Here is a 26,466-nt window from a genome sequence, read left to right as displayed (position 1 = left end):
GTCACCTCTCTGAGCCTCCATTTCGCATCTGCAAAATGAGCCTAAGGATCCCTGCCTTAGTTCACAAGGTCATTGTGCGAAAGAGATAAAGTATGGCTCTTGTCAAGAGATGGCAACCAGACTGCCTGAGTGTGGATCCAAGCTGCTCTGTGTAACGCTGGGCAAGTTTCTTCATCTGTCTATGTCTGTTCCTCACCTTTAAAATGAAGGGAATAATATCCTTCCCTGATAGAAGGTTACGTTTGATTATGTGATGTACGCAAGCACTTAGAGAACACCGACACGCAGCCTGTACCAGGGAGTGTCACTGTCATTATCACAGATGGGAAAACGTCTTGAAAATAATAATGCTCAGTTCAGGCATTGGGTGATCAGCCACTGTCATCATAAGCGTTATCATTTTAATCAACATGCCCTCATTATTCTGGAAAAATTCCTCAATCTGCCCATGCTAATTCTAAATTCAAGGAGAACCTCTAATAGCTTCTGTTGCTTTTAGGAAAAATCCCGGAAGCCCCACCATGGCCGACAAGGCCTCTTTCATCTAGTCCTGCTGCTTTTTCTAGCCTCATGTTGAGCCGTTGTCTCACTCACATGCAACAGCTTCATTGGCATTTTAGCGCTGCACAGATCTGGGCTCCTTCTGCCCCCAGGACATTTGCATGGCCCACTCCCACGCCATCTCCTCTTCACCTGACCTCCAGGTTTCAGCTTCCACAGCCTTTCGTCAGGGAGGTGGTTCCTGACCTTCCACGTGAGAGCCGGCCCCCTCTTTCTCCTTTATACTCACCACGATTATAGTTAAATAGTAATTTCTGGAAATAATAGCACATCAGCTCCTTGAGTGATGTGCTACATCTGTTCTGGTAATTGCAATACCTAGCACTATATCTGGCGCACGGGAAATATCCTAAAGGATAGTTTCAAATGAAAATGAATGTGTTTAATTATTATCTCCCCTGAAGAGCCTATAAAAATTCATAAAAACAGAGGCTGTGTTTCTCTTCTCAGAGCCTGTGTCTCTAGCACAGCATAGACCTTCAATAAATATTTGTTGAATGAGTGAATGAATGACATAGAATAACCTCCCTAACATTTTACCACTTGAAAATTTCCCTAGACACGAGGGGAGACTAATTGACCATTCTCTTCCTCCTCCTTCCATGAGGACATAGAGCTTGGCACTCAACCCCAGGTAGCTCTGCTCCTTAAATTCAGGCATGAGGGCATAGGGCTTCCTAATCTCTACTTGGGCAAGTGTTTAGTGTCAGCCACATTCCAATGTCATTAGAGACATCAGTTTTACAACAAATGCTGATAGCAGGATATTGTTCTTCAATTGTATATGTATTCTTTCTAGCTTCTGGTGTCAGTATTTGTACTCACAGCTTGCTTAAAAGGACATGAAATATTCATCTTTGTATCACCTACAGGTCCTACCACAGTCTTTTGTACAGAGTATGCACCCAGTCGGTGTTGGAGTATATTGTGTTTTTGTATATACTATGTAGTGTATATGCACTATACTCTAACATTCATATATTCTCTATAGGATATGAAGGAATGACTACTATATAATGGGTACAGTAGCTCTTCAGCCCTGCTTCTGGCACCAGAACCTGGGACACAGTGAAATTCTTAAGGAATTTTTGATTAAATCTGCTTAAGCTTTTCCCAGTCTCTTTCTCTCAGGATAAGAGCAAGAATTTCCCCACCTCCAGGGTCCCCCTCACTCTAATCCATCTTTCATAGTATCATCTGCTAAAACTTCCAAAATTCACCCAAAACTCATTGGAGTGTTTCTCCAAAACCCCCAAAGTTCTTTTCAGAGTTAATAGACCTATGTCTCAGTCTAACGCAAAGAACTTGGACCAAACGTCTTCCTTCTTTTCAAATCCTACATACGTCCTATCCTAGCACATACCTTTGGCTTGCTCTGTCTTTGCTCGTGCCATTTCTGCCACCAGGAAATGCCTCTTCACCACCTTTCTCCTGAAGCACAGCTCAAGTTTTGTGTTCCCTGTGACCTCACCATGTCACCCACCTCAAGGGAGCTCTTTTTCTTCTGAAGCCAAACAATATTTTGGCTTAGCCACTTCATATGCTTGTCAGAAAACTTTTTCCATGACTATGGCTTCTCTTGCAAACTAGATTTGGTCCTGAAGCTTCCTGAGAACCGGTCTAATATTTCCTTACTTCCCCTCAGTTACACCTGGTCTATGGTAAGAGTTCGGTCTGGACGTATGGGATCAGGGACTAGTGTTCAGGCAGGAGACCTTGACTCTAGTGACTTTCATAGCTCAAGATGAGATTCTATTTCTGAGTTATTGCTTTTCTAGTGTCTCCCAGGACTTGATCGATAGTCTCTAGGACTCACTGAATTTGACAATGTGAACGTGCCTCACTCCTCTTAATCCAGTGACTTCCTTTTTACAGATGAGAAGCCCTTTGCTGTGGAAGACACTTATTTGCTGTGTCCAGCGCCTATCTTAAAAGAAGTTGGCATGTAAGTTTCCACCAGCATTGAACTTCACAGCCAGAGAGGAGAGAGGAAGTAGAGGGGACAAAGGGAAAAGAAAGAAGTATCTCTCTTTGTTGTCATAATAGAGCCTTTCTCTAGACTTCTCCAGGTAATGATGATGGCATCAATGCTTACAGTGAGCCAGGCACCAGGATAAATATTCCAGAGGGTATCAGTTATTCCTCCCAAATTCCCGACAAACCAGATACTCACAACATCCTAATTTTACAGATGTGGAGTCTGTGGCTGAGACAATTTAAGTAACTTGCCCAAGGTCACACAGCAGTAAATGGAAGAGTTTGGGCTCAAACCAAGGTCTGTCTGATTTAATCACAATCACATTTCTAGAAAGCTGTCACACTTTCCAGAGCACGTTCACATACATTACCTTGCCCTGTCGTCATAATTGCCCTGCTAGCTGATTATCTCCTCCTTAAAGATAAGGAAGCTCAGAAAGGCTAAGGGAGTCCACAGCTGTTTCAAGGTCCCACATTCAGATCTTCTGAAGCCAAGCTCAGTGCTCCTTCCTCTATGCATCTGCAGAGTAACCTGTATCCACCGAGACTGCACAAGGTTCCCTGAACTAATTCATGGGGGAAATCTCATGGTGGTGCAATTGTAATAAGTGCTAGTGAGATGTGACCAAAATATTCAACAGAAAAAAAAAGAGAATGAACACCCTGAGCTGAAAAAAGAGAAGCAACGATTGTCAGAGAACACAACTAGCTTCTCCGTAAACATGTCTATAGCAAGCTGAAGTTAGAAGTGTGGGTAGCTTTAAGGAAAAAATGTTAAACTTATTCATCTGAATTCTGCTTTCAATCATTTGTTCAAATTGTAAAGCCGCCAACTCTAGTTGCCTAACATCCGCCTGCAATTCTCCTGATTCCACAGCCTGTGCCCAGGCTGTAAAATGCAAGCAAAATGCAAGCTTATGTTTCAGTGAGTCTCATATAGATAGTAGGAGGTAGAAGGCAAGTTACTTCGTCCATTGCTGCACTTCTGGTAGTTTGCTGGATAGTAACAACTCCGCCTCCACCAGAATCGGATCGCTGAGAATCCAGATAAGGACAACAGAACATTAAGTGTGTAGCTTGATCGGTGTAGCCCCACAGACTTGGACCGTTTTTTAAGAAAACTTTGTCGTACTACAATGTGACAAGTAAGTTAAATGAAAGCAGGCTTTGCCCATTCAGTGCAATTTGCTGCAAGGCCAAGAAGAGCTGAATGCATTGCCTTGATGGGCCAGCCAAGCATATCTTGACGTCTCCCTAGAATATTAGAGGTGGAGAGGCCCTTGAGACGATGCTCCACATTTACAAAAGAGACAGCTCAGGCCCCCAGGGAAAAAGACTGCAGTCCCAAGGGTAGTTAAGAGCAGAGCCAACAGGGCACCTCTGTGTCTGGCTCTCAGCCCCTTGCTCCATGCACACCATGCTGAGTGTCTCTGGTTCACTTGTCATTGCAGGAAAGCTGCACTCCAGGTCAGCATGAATGACGGCCTCTCTTTCATCTCCAGTTCTGTCATCATCACCACCACCCACTGTGTAAGTCGTCACCTTCCCTTTTACTGAAAGCTTCATTTTCATTCTCATTTCCTCGGAAAGTTCTCTGGTTCTGAATCCTGTTCACTGAGCTTCGGTCCCAGCACTGCTAGGCGAGCCGTGGGCTGGGTCCAGGGTGTGCTGCACCCCTAAGTGTATCAGGAATGCCTGTGTTCAGGTTCCCCATTTCTGTGGGTACCCGAACACACTGTCGTGACCAGATGGTAAGAGAGGCCAGTGTCTGTGCAACAATGAGGAGGGAGGCCGGGATGGAGTGGGTTTACGAGAAAATTCACAGAAAGAAATTGGACAGCATGTGCAAAAAACACGTCTGAGGAGTTTTTCTCTAAAGGGAGCAGAAAAAATGGGACAGTAACTGAAGGAAGATTTGGAGTATAAGAAGAGTCTTTTATTTGGAATGAGAGAATTACAGCTTATTTATGTGATGATGGAAACAATCCAAGAGAAAATGGAAAACTGATGAAGCAGGAAAGTAAGGGAGAAAGGGGCCATCTGCCTTAGGGGTTAGGAGGCAGGAGTAGGGATTGCACTCTCCCTGCCAGCTCCTCAGATACCCTTCGCTTGATCCTCTGTCAAGTAGTTTTTGTTTCTGGCTACACATAAAATCACCTGGAGAGCTCTTAAAAAATATTGATGCCCTAGCCTCATGCCAGACCAATTGAAATACAGGCTCTGGAATGGGCCCTCGCTTTGGTGGCTCCAAGGCTATGGTTGGGAATACTTCAGCCTGCGCCGTTGCTGCCCACCGTCAGCGTGTCAGAGCTCAGCCCTGCAGAGGGCAGTCAGGGCTCGCTTAGCTTGTATACAGACCTCAGCCCCCAACACGAGCATTTCCAAAGGAACCTCTAGTCTAAATATTCAGATTCTATAGCCAAATGCGTTTTTTCTATTAGCTCGTTCTAGAGACAAATGTGTTTGACCTAATGGTCAGCTTAGGCAGATACGATGGTCACTTCCTGGCCAGGCTTTGGAGGACATGTTGTTAGAACCCCTTCAGTAGCTGGGGTTTGTGTCCTTGACGCTGTCACAGGTGGACAAGAGAGAGAGGCAGCACTGAAGGCGACAAGTTAAAAATGAGTTATCTCATAAGTAAGAGGAAGCTGGGACTCATGACGGACGACACGCCCTCCTGACTCCCCCTACTCCACCCCTTCCATGCACTTTTCATCCTGTGTTAGGAACAAACCAGTTTTCTTGAGAGCAGGGTAAGCCAGTGCAATGGGTACAGACAATAGAAAAGTTTTACTTGATTAAAAAGAGAAGTCACAGAGAAGTGTCACCGCTGAGAAATGTGTATGTCTCAAACATCCATCAATGGAACACCAAATATGAAAACTGTATTCACAAGCAGTGAAATTTCTTCAAATGGACCCTGCCTGATTCTTTTAGAAATTGACCCTTTTGGAACCTGCCAACCTGCAGGAAATGATTAAAATACCCCAAATCTAACAACTCCATTCCAGATTCCTCCCTGCTTTGAAGGATCCAACAGTCTGGGCCTGTATTTCTCATTTTGTCTGACCATACCAGAGAAACAGCCGTGACCTTGAGGCTGCAGGGCAGGGAAATAAGAAGGGGAAATGTCTCAGAACCAAACCTGTGGTATGGCAGCAACAGGACTGCAACTTTAAGTCTCTAAGCCAAAAAGAAAGAGTGTCCTTACTAACGTACAGCAATGAGAAAAGAACTCCCAGCAAATTCCCTCTCTATCTTCCCTATTCACTCCAACCTACACTTACACCTTCCATCTCCATCATCTGAGTGCATGGCACTAAGTTTTCTGTTCAGCTGACCCCTTGATCAGCAGCACCTCAGAACATCTGCATTACTCCCCTTTTCACTGAGAATGCTATGTGTCGTCTACAACAAAGTTATATATCTGAGATCCAGATCCATTCATTCATTTATTCAACAAATAGTCATGGATCATGCACAATCTGCAGGGCACTGTCCTGGGTGCTTGGGATACACCAGAGAACACAACACACAACAATCTCTGTCTAGCAGGGAGGGGAAAGGGAGAGAAGGCAGACAATAAACGATAAACATTACAAATGAATTGCACACTATGACAAAAGATACACATATTCTATTAAAAAAATAGAGCAGAGTAAGAGGGTTTAGTACTCCTTGAGTGAGTGTAATGTAGACAGAGCTACATGGAGAAGATAGCTTTTGAGTAGAGGCTTTGAAATTGACTGAGAGGATACTGGACACAGAGAGCCCCTGCGCTTTGACCCCCAAGACCAGACACATGGTGTGTTCAAAGAAGAGCAAGAAGCCTGGTGGTCAGTCACTGGAAGAGAGTGAATGAGAAGAACAGGGGCAGTGAGGTAACGGGGATGGGGAAGGGAGGCTCTTGTAAGAACTTTGGCTTTTGCACACAGGTGGAAGCATGATCTGATTTATATCTGAACCACCATTCTGGCGGCTGGAACAGCCTGTGGGAAAACAAAGATGGAAGGACTGTGACTAGTTAGGAGGGTTATGGCAAGTTTTCAGGCAAAAGAGGATGGCGGCTTGATTTAGGAGGGAGCAATGGAAATGAGAGAAGTGGTCAGCATCAGATACATTTTGAAGAAAAAACTAATAGATTTCCTGAAGCACTGGATGTAGGGCTTGAGAGGAGAGGAATCAAGAACGGCGCAAGGTTTGGGCCTAAGTAACTGAAAGGATGGAGTTGCCGTCAGCTGACAGGAGGAAGACTGAAGGAGGAGATTCGGGGTTGAGGGGGAAAATCAGGAGATCGGTTTTGCTGTTGATTAGTTGTGTGGTCTTGACCACATTATGTAGCCCCTTTGTGCCTTAATTTTTGAATCTGTAAAATTCGAATAATAATACTTTATATCTCTTAGCAGTGTTCTGAATATTAAATAAAATGATATATGTACAGTGTCTGGCAGAAGGCCTGGCAGGTAATAAACACTCAATAAATGTTAGCTGTTATTATAGTGGAAGCTTAGGCAAAATTATTGAACTAACTGGAGATTCTTCCCAGAGAGTTACTCTAATAAAAGGATTCTTCTGAGATAAGATGTATCCTTAGGAGTACATGTTTTTCACCCAGGTAATTAAAGGAGACAGACAGGATGGCCAAAATCATCCAGAGAAAAGGACATATTGTCAAAAATAAAACTCCAATCCCCAACAGGGCCCTACACAGAAGCTCAAATTAAAAAGACTGAAGCCATTGCTGGGCAAAGTGGAGATGCAGGTGGGATGTGTGCTCATCCAGAATATGTAGTAACGTCTTGGACTTGCATTTGTTTCTTGGGCAGCTGATTTGGACAACGAGGTTTTTAGATCAAAAACGATCCCCTGTGTCTGAATAAAGGGTTAGGCTTGTCAGTGCCAGTTGCACCCTGCCCAGTCCATCACCTGGAACCAAAAATAATTTTAAAATATGTAGTTGAGCCTTTTCTTTTCTTGCTTTATTTGGTGCCCATTTGGACAACCATGCCACAAATTTTCAAGATCCACAACGAATAACTGTTGCTCCTGCCAGGAACAGAAATTCCATGAAGTTTTACAGGAAAGAGATTTTTCCATCCAAGAACTAAAAGATTCCTATACAAATGGTAAACTCTGTTGAGCTCCATGACTATACAGAATGGTCAAATCGCCAAAGTCCTCTCTTACCAGCATATTTAAATACATCCAATCTCTGTAGTCTTAACGGGACTCCCTGTTCTTCCCCAGGCTCTAGCAACAATCGAGAAAAATCACTAATATGGTGCTATTTTAAGGAAAATATTGAAGTTTGTCCTTTTGAAAACAAAGCGAGCAAATTCAGTGCTTTAAAGAACTTGTCATGAAAGGTTGTCTTCTTTTAGATAAATACCTTAAAATCCCATAATTTTTGACCCAAAGTGTACAAAAATCAGGGAATCATTCAACAAGGATCTCTCAAACTCTTACTGTGTCTCTAGTGTTCTATTTACAAGTTGCTATCCTTAAGGAGCTTAAAATCCAGTTGGAGAAAAAAGTCCAGCAAGCATATAAAAGAGCATATAATAAAGAACAAGATTGTGTGAGGTAGGTGCAAATGCTATAGGATTTCAGAAAGGGGAAGGAGGAATGAATCCAAGAAGAGTCACAAGGGCTCCATGAAGAAGGTAAAACCCATGTGGTGATTTGAAAAATGATACCTAGAGGTGAAAAAGTGGGAAGAGGCCCTCCCCTGAAGAGAAATGAACCTGAGCAAAAACTTGACATGTCCATGAGTGTAGTTTGTGCATGGTCCCTCCCATAGTCTGTGAGTCTTTCTTTTCCTCTCCTTTTGTATCAATTTCTGGTACGTTCTAATTTGGGGCCACGTCTCATGTCGGCAACTACTCTCCTAGGATGTACACTTCATACCCTTGATCACCCAGTAAGTAACAATGACACCCAGCTGATGCTTCTCCCTACTAACTGTGATCAGGATTTGATTTGTATTGGTTTCCAGGTTGGAGAACCACTGTCTCTGAAGAATGGAAAGAGACCTAAAGTTAGACATAAGGGTCTAAAAATCACACTGAATCAATGGAAAAATATTCCCTTTTCCCTTTAATTTACATGAAAAACAGCCTGGCTACAAACAGTAAGAAGGTGGAGTAAATTTGAGTGGCCCCACGTCAAGTTGCTGTTCAGAGATATTCTTTTTGAATAAAATTAAAAAATGCAAGAAACTCAGCCCTGAGGTACCAAAACAAGAACAACTGCTCTATAATTGTAGCATCATGGAGGAATTAAGAATATACGACACTAAATTGAGAATCCTAATTTCAAATCCTAGCCCCTCGACCTCTCAGGGTGATCTTGCACAAGTTAACCTGAGCCTGTCTCAGAGCCTGTCTTTAGTGGTTGTTGTAAAGATTAAAGGGAAAGTAGATAAGGGGCTTGAGGTCCGTGGTAGTCTGTCAAAGAATAATAGCTGTTCACTAGTCTATTGACATTCTCTTACTTGCCAAGTAAAAGTGTAATGGCCTGTCCCATTAAAAGATTTACTGTTTATGTCTCATAGATTATAAACAGGCATTGTTCCCCTGATGAAGAAGTACACTTCCTTTTGAATCCATGATAAGCGTAGGAACAGGCTGAGGAAAACTTTGAAGATGTTGCCTGCAGGATAATGAGGGAAAACAAAACACTATGCTGTATACCTGAAATTAATATAAAATGATACCGTGTGTTAATTGTAATTGAAAAATTAAAAAGGAGGGGAAAAGGTGAAGGGGAATAAGAGCTCCAAATTTCCAGGTATAAAACAAATAAGTCATGGGGATGTAATGTACAGCACAGGGAATATAGTCAATAATATTGTGACAGCATGGTACGGTGTCAGATGGTTGCTGGACTTCTTTAGGTATATAAATGTTGAACAACTATGGTATACACCTGAAACTAATATAATATTGTACATTAGTTATATTTTAATGAAAATCTTTTTTTAAAAAAAAAGAGTAAATTAGGTCTGGTGATGAGCCAAATGGAATTGGGCAGCAGTTTCTTCACTATTTTGAAAAACAGTTTTTCTCAGTAAATGAATAAAGCCAAGAGACTAAATAAGGAGACTATTTAGACCATTTAGAAGAACAAATTAAAACAAGTATTTACTAACGTTGATGCATTATTATTTTATTACCACATAAAAATTTCCTATTGTTATTTAAATATTCTATCGTGCCAAGCCTGTTTGGAGGCATTTTGTCAGAGGAGGTGCTGTCTCATGCAGATGAGGTCTGCAGCCTCAGAAAGAGTTTCAGCAGACTGGATGATCCTCCAGTGTCCCCTGAAGGAGCCACAACTCACTGTGGTTTTGGAGTATGATTTGATTTCTGTGGGGGTAAACATGGTGCCACCTTGTTTCTCAAGGATTTTTAAAGCATTTTATCCTTTTGATGTTCATGAATTCAAACCGTTCTTTTCCAAAACTAGTGGTATTTTTCTATAGGTGTGTGTGTGTGTGTGTGTGTGTGTGTGTGTGTGTGTGAGAGAGAAAGAGAGAGAGAGAGAGAGAGAGAGAGAGAAAGAGAGAAATGCACAGGAGAGGCCTTCCCCTGACGCTACAAAGAATTATTCAGTCCAAAATGTCAACAGTACCAACATTGAGAAATCCTAAAGAATCAGAATTATGGGGGTAGGGAGCCCAGGATTCTACATTTTAGTGAGTTTGCCAAGTAAATCTTAAACACACAGGACTCACCAGTGTCCTTACCTGATACTAATTGTCGCCCAAAGTTTTTTTAAAAAAATCATTAACATCTATTTAAGTACAATGATTTATTTTCTCAATTCATTCCCAATCCCATTCACTTAAGAATACCAAGATTTTAAAATCAGAACTCTCTCTTTTATGCTCCTTCTGTTGGACCATATTTTCTGATATAAAAATAGGAATTGGCCTAAAAGAATAATCTTAGCCCAAATGACAAGGGACCTTCTCCCTTTTTTATTGCCAGACAAAGACTGCAAAACTTCCTCTCAAAAGCTCCTTTTCCACAGTCCAAGCGGTCCTTCATTTCCTCCTCTCACACTAAGGCCTGCTGAGCTACAGATCTATTGTTCATTGTTTCAGGAAGAGCCCAGTTTATATCAGTATTGTTTTTAACACTTCATGGCTCCCAGTGTTTCACAAGAAAGTGGGCCTCCAGCTGCCATACAGAGAGAGGTGGGTTATGAGTTTGGAAACTGCTGGAGACTTGGAGTAAAGAAAGCACAGACACTGGGAAGAGCAATTGTCTCTCATGTACGGTGTAGCCCATGTGCTTCTTGAGGAAAAACAAACACTGTGTCTTGTTCACCATGGCAACCAATCACCTGACACAATGCCTGTGCATAGTAGTTAGTAGATAGCTGGGTGACTGAGTGAATGAATGAATCGACTTAATCAAGGGTCACCCTGAGATTATAATGGCACCTGCTGGTAGGAGAGGAAGAAAGCCAGAATGCAACAGGATTAGATCAGGGGATGCAGTCTTTGGAGGATAGGCCTCCAAAGAGGATGGCCAACAATCCAGTATGCACATCCAAGGAGCATGGAGGGCTTGTGCATGATTTAAGAGGAAAAAAATCTGCCCGTTGAGAAACTACAACCAGTGGCCCCTGGTAGGACAGTAGTCAAAGACTTTTTCGGAACAGCCCCAGCTCCACCAGGAGCAGACCCTTGTCAGGGGTACAGACCTGGAGAAAGGGTCTAGAAGTCGCCCATTCAACTAGATCAAGATTCAGGGCAGGCTCCTCATCTGTGAGGGTCTATACAGTATAAGGCTGGACACCAGGCAGAACCATAGAGACTGGTATAGAATATAATCTAGTCACTCCATTTGCTAAGTCTAAGGAACACAGAAATATAATATATGGAAAACAGACAAGTACTCCAAGGATTTGCAATTTAATGTGATAAGTGCTTTAACAGTGTAATGAACAGTGTAATACCAGAGTGTCTGGGGAATCAAAGAAGGATTCACAGAAGACATCATAATGTCAACTGGGTCATGAAGAAAGAGTAGAGGTTTGCTAAGGGTATGGCCTAGATAAAGGCATGTTTTGGGCCAATGTGGCTGTAATTGGTTGGGTTGGGCAATAGGAGAGAATGTCAGAGACAAAACAATTAGGACCAGTTGGAAAGGCCTTCTTTATCTGCCACATTTTGGAGTTTTTGTTTGCAAGTTAATATTTAATTTAAACATAATACTGAGGCAGTTTTGATGTTAACTTCCTATCTCTACTCATTCTGGAAATTAACATCTTTCATCTTTAAAAAAAGAAAAGAATCTAGGTAACTACAGAAAAGCTGTGACTTGGGGAACATTGGCATGGCCTGAATTCACTCCAGAATACTGGAAACTTAGGCTATGAAAGCTCAACGAATCTCCATGTGGCCAGCCAAGGCTGAGGGTGAACAAACTGCCTTGGTCAGGACTGGGTCTGAGGGGGTGTTCTGGAGCTCAGAGATGGAGGCTGCAGTGGCTACAGCTAAGAAAGGCTGCACAGGAAAGGCAGGGACCATATCACAGAACTTTCTGCAGATTTCTGTCCTAAGCAACTTCCTGTGTCAGTTTTCTAAGTCAGTTAATTTTGTTACTAATTGTTTTGAAATAACTTGGGAAAATACGAATCAAGCCTGGGTTTGTAGTCATATGACCATCTAGGTAAACAGAGTTGGCATGGCTGCCCTTGTCAAAATGTCTTGAATTTCACTAGCCTTGTAGGGATTGAACCCAGTAGCCTGTGCTGAGTGACACTCTTGCCTTCCAACATAATAAAAAAAAATTGTGTGCTCTTCAGAAAAAGTAGAAATCAGAGAAGACTTTATTCTTCTATTTCTTTTCCAAGGTCCGCAAAATAGTTCTTTAATGAAAATAGGATTGCTACACTTGGAATAGATAAATCATAGCAGCGGTTATAAGCGTGTGGGCCTCTTCATTAAGGAAAGAAGTACAGGGAGGAGGTTGCTGGTGGTGAATGGAGCCAAAATTCAAGACCAACGTGTTTTAAAATAGTACTGTGGGCAAAGTGTTAGGGGCTCAAAGAAGAATAGCCAGTCCTTGACTTCCAGAAGCCTGCAACACAGATGCCAAGGCAGAATGTACACTCTAAGATGTAATTATACATTTTGGGATACAAAAGGCAAATATCACATAGGCACCCAGAAATTCCCATCTGTTCCAAAGATTCATGAGCCCCCACACAGGCCTTTGGATAAGTCAATTGACATAAGCAGTGCACACTCAGGAGAGTCCCCTTAACGGTCTAGTGGATTACTTCTCAGTACCCAAGATAGCATTCGCTTCCTGCAAAGGGGAGCTGGGCTAATCAATCATTCTAGACATTCAGGGATAACATGTAAGCAGCTCATGACTTGCTCAGCCCCAGAAGTCTACCCCATGATTGTCTTCTCCCCAATAAGACCCTCCCTGAGCTGTTTCATAGTTCTAAGAAATGACCCCTGGAGAATATAAGTCCCTGCCCAACAAACAACCAATTGAGGAGGGCAGGACCAAGGCCAACACCCTGACTTTCCCTTATGTATTTCTTCACCCTAACAGTATTCCACTTCCTGTCCAACTTGCTTCCACCCTCACCTGTCTCTCTCTTCATACAGCCTGGAAGAGTAAGGGGAGACTGGATTGGAGGGGAAATAGGAGACTGACCTTGCAGAGGATTTGAATGACCGAAGATGGAGTTTGGGCAATGGGAAGCCATTCAAAGGAAGCACAAAGCAAAATTTTAGGAAGATTTATCCAGCACTAGTATGTTCCAAGTACGTTAATAAAATAGCATTAATTTGGATGTCACTGATTTATAAATTTGGTCATTTGGAAAGGGAATAGGCTCCAATGTACTTTTACATTATTTGGACTAAAGCAAACTTTGTACCGAAAGTGACCCATCCAGAGCCTTGGGGCTACACTTGATTCATTAATGTTTTATGCTCAGCCCTCGAAAAAGAATGGCCTTTATTGTTGCTATAATTATAGGTCATATGTCCTTTGAAAATATGGCTTAGCAAAGCACAGGGGAAAGACAGTTGGAGAAGGACAACGGGAACAAACATGGGCTTTGAGATCAGATCGATGTGGCTAAAATCCTGCTCTTTAATAGCGGGTACGGGGCCTGGTCCATAGTAGGTACTCAATGTGAGCTTCCTTGCACTGATGTTGCAGGCTCTGTAACAATCAGTACAGTGATATGCTTCCCAAAGAGAGTCTGACTTCCGGTTGAATTAACAGCAGTACGGTGTCTAAGACTAAGGAAGTCATGGAAACTCTCAACTTGGTGAATGTAAAATCTCCACTCAAGTGTTATATTAAATATGAAGGACACGTCAGGGAGAGCCTAGAAAAACTGAATATATGAAAAATATTACCAAATATGGTAGATTATAGAGAATTATCTATAGAAGTGGGAATTTTTAGCCTGGAGTAGGGAAGAAAAACTCGATGGCCATTTTCAATATGAGAAGGAATGTCCTGAAACAGTTGTGCCTGCTTTTACTGTATAGACCCAAGGAGTAGAGTAGGCTGATAGATACAATTTATGGCTCAGGTTTTCAAGTCTCTCTAATTGGCTGCTTCAGGTAGGAGTGAGTTCCCTAGTACAGTTGTATTCAAGCACAGGCAAGTTGACAACTTGGCAGAATTCCGTAAAAGTCATTTATGCATCAGATAGGCAACTGGACTAGAAAAGCTTTTAGACTCCTTCCAATGCTGAGAGTCTGTAATTCTAGAACTAAAAGAAGTAGGCTAGTGAAGGAGTAAGGTAAACATTATCAGTCCTGTAAAGTATAACAAATTGAGTTTGACTTTTCTATTTTGAAAATAAATATGAGAGCCTTTTGTTGGTGACACTGGAGACCGCTTCTGTTAGTGAGATTGAGATTGGCCAACCTCCACCTAATACAAATGAGATTATATTTCAGACCAGAGGGTGCCTAAAGCTCCTCCTGAGAACAATTTGTTGTCAAGTAACCTCAAAACACACCCTTCCATTTACAAATAATTGATATACTAGTCGCAAATCATTCTCACCTATTTATTAGCTAGTCTCAGTAGAGCCATACGTAATTCAAGGTCTTTTTTACAGCATCCTAGTATTTTTTTCATTGTTATTATTTTAACAAGATGACCTGTGGTTTCTTGTACTGTCATTAAAAAGAGCGAAAGACCACAGGAATATCAGAATGCAAAACTCAGATCTCAAATGTTGTTTATGAACTGAAATAAAAATAGTTTGCCAACATCTCTATTTTGATAACCCTTGTATGCATAAAAATATCTTTTCAAATATGTTTTGGAGGATTTGTGCTAATTTATTTTTCTTGGATGTTTGAGCAATTGACTTTCAATATTTTTATCTCTAAGTATTTTAAAGAATGTTTGCCCTAACTTTGAAATTTCCTTGTTTTGAGAGTAAATGAGAAACAATTTTTCTGAATCTATGCCTTAGAAAACTCTGCAATAAGCACATAATAAGATAGTAATGTTTATTTTTAGAAATAAAAGTTAAATCTATACAATCCATAACCAAGATAAATGTCATTAATCAAACTCAGCAGTTAAAAAAACACAGATTGACAGATTGTGTTTAAAAAAGAAAAACCATATGCTACTTATAATAAAATATACATTCAAAAATATATATATATAGACATAGAAAGGTTGAAAATAAAAGTATGAGAAACACTATATCAGATAAATACCAAAGAAAATTAGTGTAGCTATATTAATATCAAATAAAATATACTTTGTGGGGAAAAATTATTAATATAAAGAAGACCATTACATAGTGTTGAAAAAGAACAATTAACCTAGATGGTATAATTCTAGTCTACACTTAATGACATATCCTCGGCATATATGAAGCAAAAATTGACAAAATTATAAAGACAAATTGATAAATCTACCAAAACAGGAGAAGACTTAAGTACAGATTTCTCAGTAATTAATAGATCAAGCAGCCAAAAGAATTAATAAAATATAAATGATTGAAATGATACAATTAAACATGATCTAGTGGACATACCATAAGGCTACAGCAAAACTTTCTAGGTAGGGTCTAAAAATTTTTGTGTGAATGAAATGGAGGTTAAATTCTAAGACACACTTTGTTCACATTTTAACATCTCTGAAATTGGATGATAATCATTAATGTATCATAATTTAATTGGCAGTGTTTTCCCCTAATGTCTCATAAAATAATGGTGCATCCTACAACAGATGCATCTTAAATTCAGTGAAATCTTTCCCACCAGTCTGTACTGTATCAAAAGTAAAGATAATGAAATATACATTACACATCACACTGACCAGTCAGTTCCTCTCCACCACCTGTCCGTATCCACAGTAGGAAATAAGAACGTTGGCCTTTCTCCTTTGGAGAGTTGGGGATAGGTAAAGGGCAGGAGCTGATCACCAACCACATTACAGCCAACTTAGGAGATGGCCAGCAGTGCAATAATAGCACCCCAGGAGGGCTCACTACGTATAGGAATTCTACCTCCTGCAGAAAATACCTACTTCTTTTCAAGCATACTTTGAACATTTATAAGGATTAGCCATGTATGAGTCCATAAGCCAAATCTCAATAAATTTCCAAAAAAATTGATGTCATGCGGACCATATTTTGTCACAAAAAAGTCCATTAAAAAGCTATGGCAAATCAAGTTACAAATCATTTTGAAAATCTCATATGTTTGGAAGTTTCAAACGTACATCTAAATCTTTTATAAGTCAAAGTAACATCATAATGGAAATTAAGAAATACTGAAAACTAGTCAATTATGAAGATGTCACATAACCGAACTTGTGAAATGCAGCTAAAGTGGTTGTTAGGGGGAAATTTATATCCTTAAATGTTTACATTAGGAAAGAAGAAAAGTTGTAAGTCAATTAGCCAACATAGAACTCAAGATGTTAGAGAAGAACAACAGAGTAAACCCCTCCAAAGAATAAGACAAAACTAATAAAGTGAAAACAAGGTAAATAGATAAAGAAAACTATTAGTTGTGCAGAGGAGAGGTGGAAAAAGAGAAATAGACGTGTTATCTAAAGGACTGTTATTGCTAGCCAGTTCTGGATGGGAGGATGGGCCAGCTCACTGCTTTCACAGGTTGGGGCAGTACTGGAGTGAGATCATTAACCAAGGGAACGGAGAAAACACATGCAAATTGAGCTCATCCCTCACCTACTCCTAGGTTTTCTTCCTGTGAAACCCTTTGTACACAAAATGGATGTGATGAAATATTGTACAGTGTTTACATTTTACTCTCTATCATTGTTATCATGAACTAAAATTTGCCAAATTACTATGAAATCCTCTATTTCTGAGGCTGTTTGCCCCTAAAGTGGTCTTCTGATCACGATGTTTATTGAAGTTTATGGTTTTGCTTTTCCTGGCCTCTCACTTCTTGGTATTATGCATGTGTCTTCCACTCTAGATCCCTCTCCCTGTTCTAATTTGACAGTTTAAGCTTCTGGGTGCCAAGATATCAGACAACCAGGCTATGTAATTTGTATATAAAATAAGAATTCTTGTCTCTAAATAAGAACTTGAGAGAGTGTATATGCCCTCAGGACACAAGCTTCAGTGAATGACCAGTGTGTCCATTGTTCCTGCTCCTGGCTGATTGGGGCTGTTTCAAATGATTGAATCTTTTGGGTTAAGCATTCTGGAGTAGCAAATCCAGTTGAAAGAGGCACAATTAAAGAAAGAAGTGCACAATTTAAAGGGGATCCAAAAGTGTGTGCATGGGAAGGGGAGAGGAAAGGTAGGGAGGGGAGGGGAGGGGAGGGGAGGGGAGGGGAGGGGAGGAGAAGAGAGAATAACAGTTCAGGAAATAGGACCATAAAACAGAGAGCTTAAGAGGATCTCTTTGCTGCCAACACTAAAATAATTGCCAACTTAAATGGCCAGAAATTGGCAAAATCAGTGGGCTAGGCTATCACAGAATTGGAGGAGACAGAAGCCTGTCCCAGGTCATATTGTCCATGTTGGCACTTTGCCGTCACCTTGCACCAAATCACAACCTGGGACCTTACATGTATCTTCTAATCAGGATATTATTTGGGACGGACATGATTTGTATTTTTTACCTTTCCAAAAAGCAGGCAAACTCTTCTCTTTGCTCCCTGCAGAATAACAAAGTCCCACAAAGGTATATAAACCCCTTTCCACAAAGATATATAAACATCTATTCATTAGGGCACCAAGGACATTCAAAGGTCAGTGATTTAATTTATATCTTCCCAAAAGAAGTCAGTGCTACAAGCAATACATAACTAGCATTCCTTTGCTGTTGTTGTGGTTGCTAAAACAGATGTTGGTTTAGTCAGTGCCCAAAGCAGTGGGCTTAATGTTTTGTTTCTTTTTTTTTTTTTTAATTAAAAAGCATTTACATGAGTGACAACTGAAATATTTCTGGGTTTCTTTTACACACAACCCAGCATCAGGAAAACTGCTTCTTTTGCAGGCCAAGGAAGTATGAAAGGTGCAGCTAAGACAATATTATTTTCTCTACATGGCTGAAATTCATGGACTTAGCAAAGGTATCTATCTATAAGGCTCAAGGTTCTTGAGATTGTATATAAAAGGTGCACATTCAGCCAAAGTAAATACCTAACAAATGCTCCAGTCTGGCAGCCTCAGTTGACCCTGAACTGTTGGCCTTAAAATTTATGAATGCACTGATGCCTAATAGGTAAAAATGCTTGCTGGTGATCAAACATTTTTATTTCATATTTCTGCACTCTAAATAAAGTTATGTCCTTTCCTACTTCTGTGCCTTTGATCACATTTCACCCCTTCTGGAATGCCCGCTCATCTTCTCTCCACCTACCCAAATTTCACTGTGGCTGCAAGGCCTGCCAAGTGCTGCCTGGACCTGCCCGAGGATGCCTCACTGACCTTGGCAAGCCTCCTGAACTGCCTCTGCTCCAAGCTCATGCCCTGGGGTTCCTGGCCTCTAGAGTTTAACTGCACAGAACCTGTGCTGCTTCTAAATGAGCCCTGTGAGTCAGTCCTGATTTTCTAACTGGACTGTGTAATATCTTCTAGGATTGGAGGCTCACTTTGTTCATCTTTCTCTGACTCCTACTGCTAAGCATGTGTTAGAAACTCAATAGAAAATGATTTGTTGGTTTCCTGATACCCTGCTATGCGGTTTAGAGACATTGTTTTAAGGAATCGATCACATGGGCATCTATCTCTATGAGGCGCCCCCAAATCTTAGGCATGGCTTCCACCTTTCTGAGCTCCTAATCTAAGGCAACAACTAACAGTACACAGTAGGTATGCTTACTTACTGATATTAGGCAATAATGATGCTGACTAATATATGAGGATGGTCAATAAGACCAACTGAGTGTACACATTCAGTAAATAGCTACATTAAAGGCAAGTAATCAATCCCCTCTATCTAATGCAACAACAACAAAAAATGAAAATGAGAAATTAGCCTTTCTCTAACCAGTCCCTTCCAGTATTTGAACATTGCTAAGTAACTTTCTTTGTAATCCTATTTCAACAGCCCACTCCCAGGAACTAAGGCATTCTGAGAACTAACGAGCTACATCTTGTCTGCATTATTCTCAAAAAACTGGTTTTGTTTAACAAGCTCTATGCATTTTATGGAGAAAAGAGAACGAATCCAAGATTAACTGTCATTCTCACCGCTGTGAGTGACATGAAATGTCTCCTCTTGGTGACAAGAGGACCAAGGCGATGCTAGAAAACCTTCATATATATAGAATACTCAAAGCTTGTATTGGTAGGAGTGTGGCATTAATCTTCCTCTTAATCACAGACTAATAATGGCTTATCTAAGTCCTTCTGGCATTATTCATATAAAGCAGAAAATAGTACAATTTATAGCAAACTAGAATTTATATACAAATGATTGGAAGGTCATATCCTTTCTCCAACAGCACTGTCATTATTCCAACTATCTTCTGAACTCCTGCTCCGAAATTGCCATAATTTTGAAGGCCCAGTATTTGAATATCCTCAATAGGGCAATAGGAGAACATCCTCATCATGTGATTTCAGGACAACCCCAAAAGTTGTAGGAACCAGGTCTGATGAATAGTGGGTTATCGATCTGGGAACCTCGTTGGTGAAAAGCAAAGCATGACTACGAAGGTATAGGATTCTCTTTTTGTGGCCCAGACATGGGTTTCAATTCCAAAGAAGGTGTTTCAGAATGTTTTGAGCAATGGTCACACATCACTGGAGAGTCTCCAGCATCCAAAGCCACTAGTTTGGAATTCGATTCATTTGGATATGGGAGTTCTGCCATGTGCACTATATGGAGAGCCTCTTTACTGTATAGCCATGCTTTTTATAAAGAGTTCCACGAGGGCTTAGGTAATTCTCACCTAATATTTTTCCTATACTGTCTATATCATGGATTAGAAAATCCCATATCTTCAGTATCTATCAATTTTATTCCCATTTCTTGCCCAGATTACCTCTCAGGAAGCAAGAATGAATCATAATGTTTGATTATATTTTGCCCTCATTAATGTTGGATCAACTTTAATGAGGGCTATTAAATTTACCATTGGAAAACCCACTTGGGTTTCCCTTTCCTTGACATGAGGATGGCGATCTGAAGGCCTGTGGTTTCCCCAATATGTAACCTGGGACCACCCACCAACATCACAGCTCTTCAGAGTTAGCATGACGTTGTTCACAGAAATCAAATTCATTTCCCTCGGCCAAACCAGGGCAGAGAAGCCAGAGCAGAATGGGAAGGGAAGTCACCTGTATTGAAGGATGGCCATGTGCCATGTACACATACCAGACCTTATTGAAGTAGCCAATCAATCCTGGAAGTAGAAATATCTCGATTTCATATACGCAGAGAAAAGGAAAGTTAAAAGAGGATGGGTAACTTATCCAAAGTCCACATACTAATAAGTGGAAAAACTTAAGATTTAGATCATCTTTTCCTGATTCCAAAATCCAAGCTCTTTGTAGTGAGGGTGGTGGGGGAGTTGATTCTCGTGATGGGGCCATGGAGGGGGAGGTGAGCAGCCTTGGACAACATTGGCTCCAGTGCCTTTTCTGCCACCCACTAGTCGTAGAAGGTATTAGCCTGCAAAATTCTCGTTTCCCTCAATCTAATAAATAAGTAGAGTGACTATTAAGTCCTTCTATGTTTGAAACAATGCATTACATCTCCAAGTTACAAAAATGAGTAAAGTCAGATATATATCCTCCAGGGCCTTAGAGTTCACTGAGCTAGACAAGCACATAATGATATAATTTGTATAATATACAGTAGATGCTAAGATAGAGACATAATATAAAATGGGAGCACAAATTCAGAGTTCAGTGGTAGTATTTACTTGTCTGTGTTTCCCACTTAACTACAAGGTCTGTGATTGCAGAGACCATGTCCATCTTTAATGCCAATGCTTGTAGAGGGCCTAGCACATAGTAGGTGTTCAATAAATATACAAGGTATGAACGAATCAGGTAGAGCCTGAGCTAAGGCTTAAAAGATAACAGTTACCCAAGCAATGAAAGGAAGAAAGCATGTTTCAGGGAGAAGAACATGAGAACAGTGAGGTGTATAAAGGGAACTATATGTGGTTTAGTTTTGTTGAAGCACAAAGTGTAAGGAAGGAGGTGGTAAGAGAGGAGGTTGGAGAAATAAGAGAGGCCTGGTTGTGAAGGGACTTTTGTGGGCTAGCGGCTCTTGTACCTGAGGGTCCATAATGGATTCTGGGGATTAGATGGACCTCCTGAAATTGTATCAAAGTTTGTGAGCTTGTGTGTAAATATGTGTACTTTCTGAGGAAGTGGTGTCTCACTTGAATCAAATTCTCAAATGTGAAAAACTCCCACAAACAATGAAGAGTTGTTAAAGAGTTCCTGTGTGGTCAGAGCTACCAGAATAACATTTTTGATAGCTGTCTCTAGATGCAGTTACGGAGGATAGAATTCAAGGTAGCAAGAATGGTGGTGGAGAAACTTTTGAAGAGATAACTGCAACTAAATATTCGAGAAAGAAATAACAGGATTCTAAGCCTAATCAATGGTATTGGAGATGGTGTAGACAAGAGTGGATTCAAGGGGTACTTAGGAATTCAAAGGAATGGATGTACTAATGGAGGGTATGTCATCAAGGAGGAGACGGGGAGAGAAAGAAAACTGATAATGACTCCAGATTTCCAATTTGGGTTGATATGTTGGACCATGGAACGAAAGGAGGATAACAAGCAGGTGTGAAAGAGAAAACAATGAGCTCAGTTTGAACTCTTGAGTTTGAGGTGTCAGTGGGACCTACCAGACAGTGGACTGATACTAACTACAACCCTGAAGCATGAGGAGAGATCTAACCTAGAGAAAAAGATTGAAGTCATGAATATCTAGATGAGAGTGTAAACAATGAAAGGAAATGAGACCTCGTGGAAAGTATTAAGAAAAACCACAATGGACCAAGATTGCATCCATGAGTTGTACAATATCGTAAATGTACTAAATGCAAAAAAAAAAAAAAATGGATCCATGGGGCGTGCCGACATTTAAGGGACTGCAAACAAGAAGCACTTAAGGAAGGTAGACAAGGAGTAATCAGAGATAGGAGGAAGGAGGCTCAGGAGAGTATTGTCACAGATACGGGGGAATTGAATTCAAATAACATGTAGGGTGGGGTGGGCGGAGAAGTTAGATAATCACCAAGGCTACTTCCAGGAATAACAGTCAGAATATATGAGCTCTGGGAGAGAGAATTTTGATTTCTGGACTTGCCCATCCAGAACTTCTCAGCAGCAATAAAATGACTTAAATTTCATCTTTCAAAATAAAACTTGCCCATGCTTTGCCAGTTTTGTCTGGGCAGGAAACAGAGCTCAGACCAGCTGCTGAGGATGGTTCTAAGTGCCACTTCAGAGCACTGGAATGTGACACCTCCCCAGTGCCAGCCTCTGCCCTGGGAGGGCGGAAAGCAGCGTGCAGCAGGGGAGGCATGCACAGCAGAGTCCTGGAGCATCCCTCGCCTGGGGGCTGACACTCCTCTGGCTGCTCACAGGGTCCCCCATCTGAGCAGGATAAGTCAACACGTTCCTAGTCTGCATATTTCCATCTCCCAAGGATGGCTTCTTTGAAATTTAGACCAAGCTGGTTGCTATGAAACCACAAGGTTACAGACCAGAGCTGCCCCTGGCTAAAGGGTCACTTTCCCTTGAGGACTTTCCCGCAGGGCTTCAACGACAACCTCATCAATACCAGGGAGAGCGGGGCAGGTGCAGGGGTAGAGGCAGGAAGAGGGACCACTGGGGAAGCTCACGCCAGAGCAAACCCTCCTGTGGTGTCCCGGGGTGCCCTGTGACTTCATCATTTCCCAGCTGAATCCAGGAAAACAGCATTGCCAGCATTCAAGAAGCTCTAATGCATCATCAGCTATTTTCTTGTCATATTTTTGGCAGAGTTTGGCTAATATCCCTTCAATGTGGTAGAATAAACCTGCTAATTCATTCTTTCGTGTTAAATGTTTAAAAGATAGTCTAACCATGTGAACGAACCTGAGTATCTTCAGTAATTCAGTGTTAATACTCAGAATCTGCCAAACTGAGCACAGAACTACAGCAAACCCACCACCCATACGTGAGGGCTCGCAGAGAACCTTTGTTAATAATTTGCATATGCTCTTGTTATCAAAGGGTAATTGTTACAGTTACCAGGACCCATCCTGGGGTAAATTAAAATCAGAGGTATTGAGAGGGTGGGGGATACTGTAGTGGGAGCAATAAAGCAAGTAACAAACAGAAATGAGACCCCCAAAAAATGAGAGCCGGACGTCTCAGTATTGCCTTTATTATTGTGGGCTGGAGACTATGGCCGAGTGTGGCAGCAAGTGGGCTGGCAACTGAGGCCCAGAATTAAATAGGTTTACCAGTCTCTCTGTGGGCATCAGGCCTGTCTGGGAAAACTTATAATCAGGGACAGAGTTACCGGGAAACTGATGAAGCTTAAGCTTCAGGGATCCCATTTGAAAGCTTCAGGGTCCCTTCTTGACTTTTCTACGGCCCTGGGAGGAGCCCTTATTATTGTACATTTGTATTTTTATGTTCTTTTTTTTCTTAAAGAGGCTCCCCAAAATCGTATAAGCGTCAGGTCCCTCCAAAAAACTGCCTGCATGGAATAAAGGAGGACAGCCCCTGTTCCCTGTGGGTAGCACACCCCGGGAGAAAAAGGGGAGAGCAGATCCCAGCATGCTTGGTTTACTCCGGCCTTATGTATTGAACCAGTAAAGGGGAAAAGGAAGTCCTGGACTGTACACACGGGGTGCCCTCCACATGGAAGGACACTCAGGAGTGGGGAAGAATGCCCGCTCCTGAGCTGAGACAGTCACCCAGACCAAACTGCGGACACTCCGCTGGCTCCATAATGACCCCACGGGCATCAGGCAGAATCCCAGTCCAAGCCCGACTTTGAGATGGAGAATTTCACAAAGTAGACCTTACCCCAGTCTCCTACTAATTCCTCTCCATGTCATCCTTTCCTCCACCCTAGCAACCCACAAACAAAACTGAAAGACTCAGCAATCTTGATGCTCTAATGTCCAGAGGCCTGCCTCTCTCCCAGCCCACTGCAGGCAGGCGAGCCCAGACAAGACCCACCCCACCCCACCCCCACCCCCCACCCCCCGCCATGCGTCAGAAATCCAAAGTTACCTAAAAACCTACCAAGGAAGAGATGTTTTCATTATTTAAGTTTCCAAATCCATACCCTTGAACACAATGCCTCCTTGTCTTAAAAGAGATGCCCTCATTTGGTGAGCTGGGAACAGGGAATTAAAGAAAGGCATGATGCAGAGATTTGGCCTTCTGAGCCAGGCAGCCTTCAGGGCAGGTCATCCTGACAACAAAACATCCGCTTGGAGGAAGGAAGGAGCAGGGCTGGGGGAGACCTGCCCTCATATTGAATATTCCACATCTGCCTGGCCAACAGCAGGCCTCTGTGACAGGATGTTACACGATAGCGTTTGATGGTGGGGGAGGCATAAAACTATTCACTGAGGAAAATGGATGATGCCCCCCAGCTGGAAGATGCACCACCTTGGGCTGCTTGCTTTACCACAGGCTTCCTTTCAGCTCTAGTCACACACCCCAGAGCCCCCCGCCGCCCGCCAAAATTTTTTTAAAGGCCAGTGTTGCTTTTTTAAACTTTGTTTTCACTTTATAAATAAGAATTTAACTTGAGTTGATATTTAGGTTGTTGTGAAAATAACAGGTAGGAATCAACCTTGGCTATTTACCTGCTGCTTTCTTTCCCTCTGATTTCTGTTCTGAAGGTTCCAGTGAATTGCACGCAGGATCCTGCCCAGCCCTGAGGGTGTCAGACTAAGAGTTTGCTGGGCAAGTCAGCTTCTGCTCTCACTCATAAAATCAGGCTGGTGCAGGCCCCTGCTTCAGGCTCCTCCTCCCCAGTGAGGACTCTCAGACTGAGAGGCTGCAGTAGGGGTCTGCTGGCAGGCCTGGGGGCAGGCTCCTACTGAACTTGAGAGTTCTCAGAAGCCACCTCACCCCCGGCCAGCTAGAACCCCTGAGACAGGGATGGAGCAGGCACAGTTCTGTAAGAGCCTTGTGGTTGTGACCGCGTGGTCCTGGGGATCTCTCAGTCCTAGCCAGCCTTTGTCCTGGTGAAGGGGGACAGCAGAGGACGAGCCACACACAGGTCCTCAGTCAGGCTGAGAGCAGAGGTGAGCCCACGTCCCTCCTGGGCTCTGATCCAAGAAGAAGCTTACAGGAGCAGGTGGCAGTTAGCACAGCATGTACCGCACAGCAGTGTACACAGGTGGGCAAGTCAGAGGCCAGAGCCCATGGAGCCAAGGCAGTTTGCACCAGAGCAAGAGAACGGAGCCCAGAGCAGAGCTAGGTGCTGGGTGCCAGGCTATACTCTGTGGGCTCTGGAACACTCTACATGCCTCCCCACCATTGGGAGAACCTACTTCTTAGCACCCAAGGGGCTTCTTTATCTTGGGACTCGGTGAAGATGCAAAAGGACTGGTTTAGAATAACAGAACTAATTTTATGAACGAAGCAAATACCGTTTACTAAACAGTGCAGGTGTGTATGTATTTCTACACTACATACTGATACGGTATATATTCAACGGGTAACATAAGGCCATCCTTACGTGGGCTGTCAGTCCCTCTTCACAAGGTTATTGGTTGAAACTCTAGGCCAACCTCATGTTTAAGGGAAAGAAGGCCCTGTTATGGTCTTTGTTCCTTTCCAACTTCACTCTGAAGTACCTTTGCACGCCTGCGACACGTGATCCACACTGGGCCACGTGGGTGAACTTCCTTCCACCGGAGCAAAGGCAGCCATTGCAAGCACCGTCTCAATCTCTCATACAGCTGCTAATGTTGAGTCTTTAAAGTACAGATATTTCTTAAGTGAATTTTTATAAGTCTGACATTCTAGTTATAACGGTTAAGAGGGAAGGGGACAAGGTTCTAAAACCAAACTGTGAGGGTTCAATTCCTAGTTTTGCAACATTCGAGTTGTGGGCATATAAATATGCCCGTAAGTAGTTTGTGGAGGGTCTTGGGTACGTTACATATCTTCGCTCAGCCTCCATTTTCCTTGCCTGTCTGGGATAACAGTCCCCACAATAAGGCTGCTTTAACAAGGCTCATTTAATTAGAGATACTGTGCATCTAGCACTTTGCATAGTGCCAGGAATGTAGACAGCACCCAATAATGGTCAGCTATTGTTAGTAAAATCAGAGCCAATCACATCTGTGAAAATGCAAGAGTTTTGGAAGGAGTAACCCTATAAAATGTCATCCTAAAAGAACGGGGCTCTTGCAGCAGCTCTCCACCTGGGCCTTTGACCCCCAGTCTTTTCATCCTCAGCTCTGTACTCTACGGTGTCCATAGC

General features: G+C 42.1%; 1 protein-coding gene across 3 annotated transcripts in view; it reads left to right on the top strand.

The window, feature by feature from the left end:
- Positions 1-26,466, top strand: part of ANTXR1 (ANTXR cell adhesion molecule 1) — a 217,256-nt gene that overhangs the window by 98,547 nt on the left and 92,243 nt on the right. For 2 of the 3 annotated variants that reach the window (XM_033124998.1, XM_033124999.1), the window contains exons 11-12: positions 2,437-2,506; positions 3,990-4,068. In XM_033124998.1, the coding sequence (XP_032980889.1) occupies positions 2,437-2,506; positions 3,990-4,068 (149 nt within the window). Of the gene's footprint in view, positions 1-2,436; positions 2,507-3,989; positions 4,069-13,174; positions 14,574-26,466 lie in introns of those variants that run through there. The other variant, XM_033125000.1, reaches the window with a different exon arrangement.

This window comes from Rhinolophus ferrumequinum, chromosome 13 (assembly GCF_004115265.2).
Source record: "Rhinolophus ferrumequinum isolate MPI-CBG mRhiFer1 chromosome 13, mRhiFer1_v1.p, whole genome shotgun sequence".
In the NCBI taxonomy this organism is placed as follows: domain Eukaryota; kingdom Metazoa; phylum Chordata; class Mammalia; order Chiroptera; family Rhinolophidae; genus Rhinolophus; species Rhinolophus ferrumequinum.
This window is presented reverse-complemented; position numbering and strand designations above follow the sequence as displayed.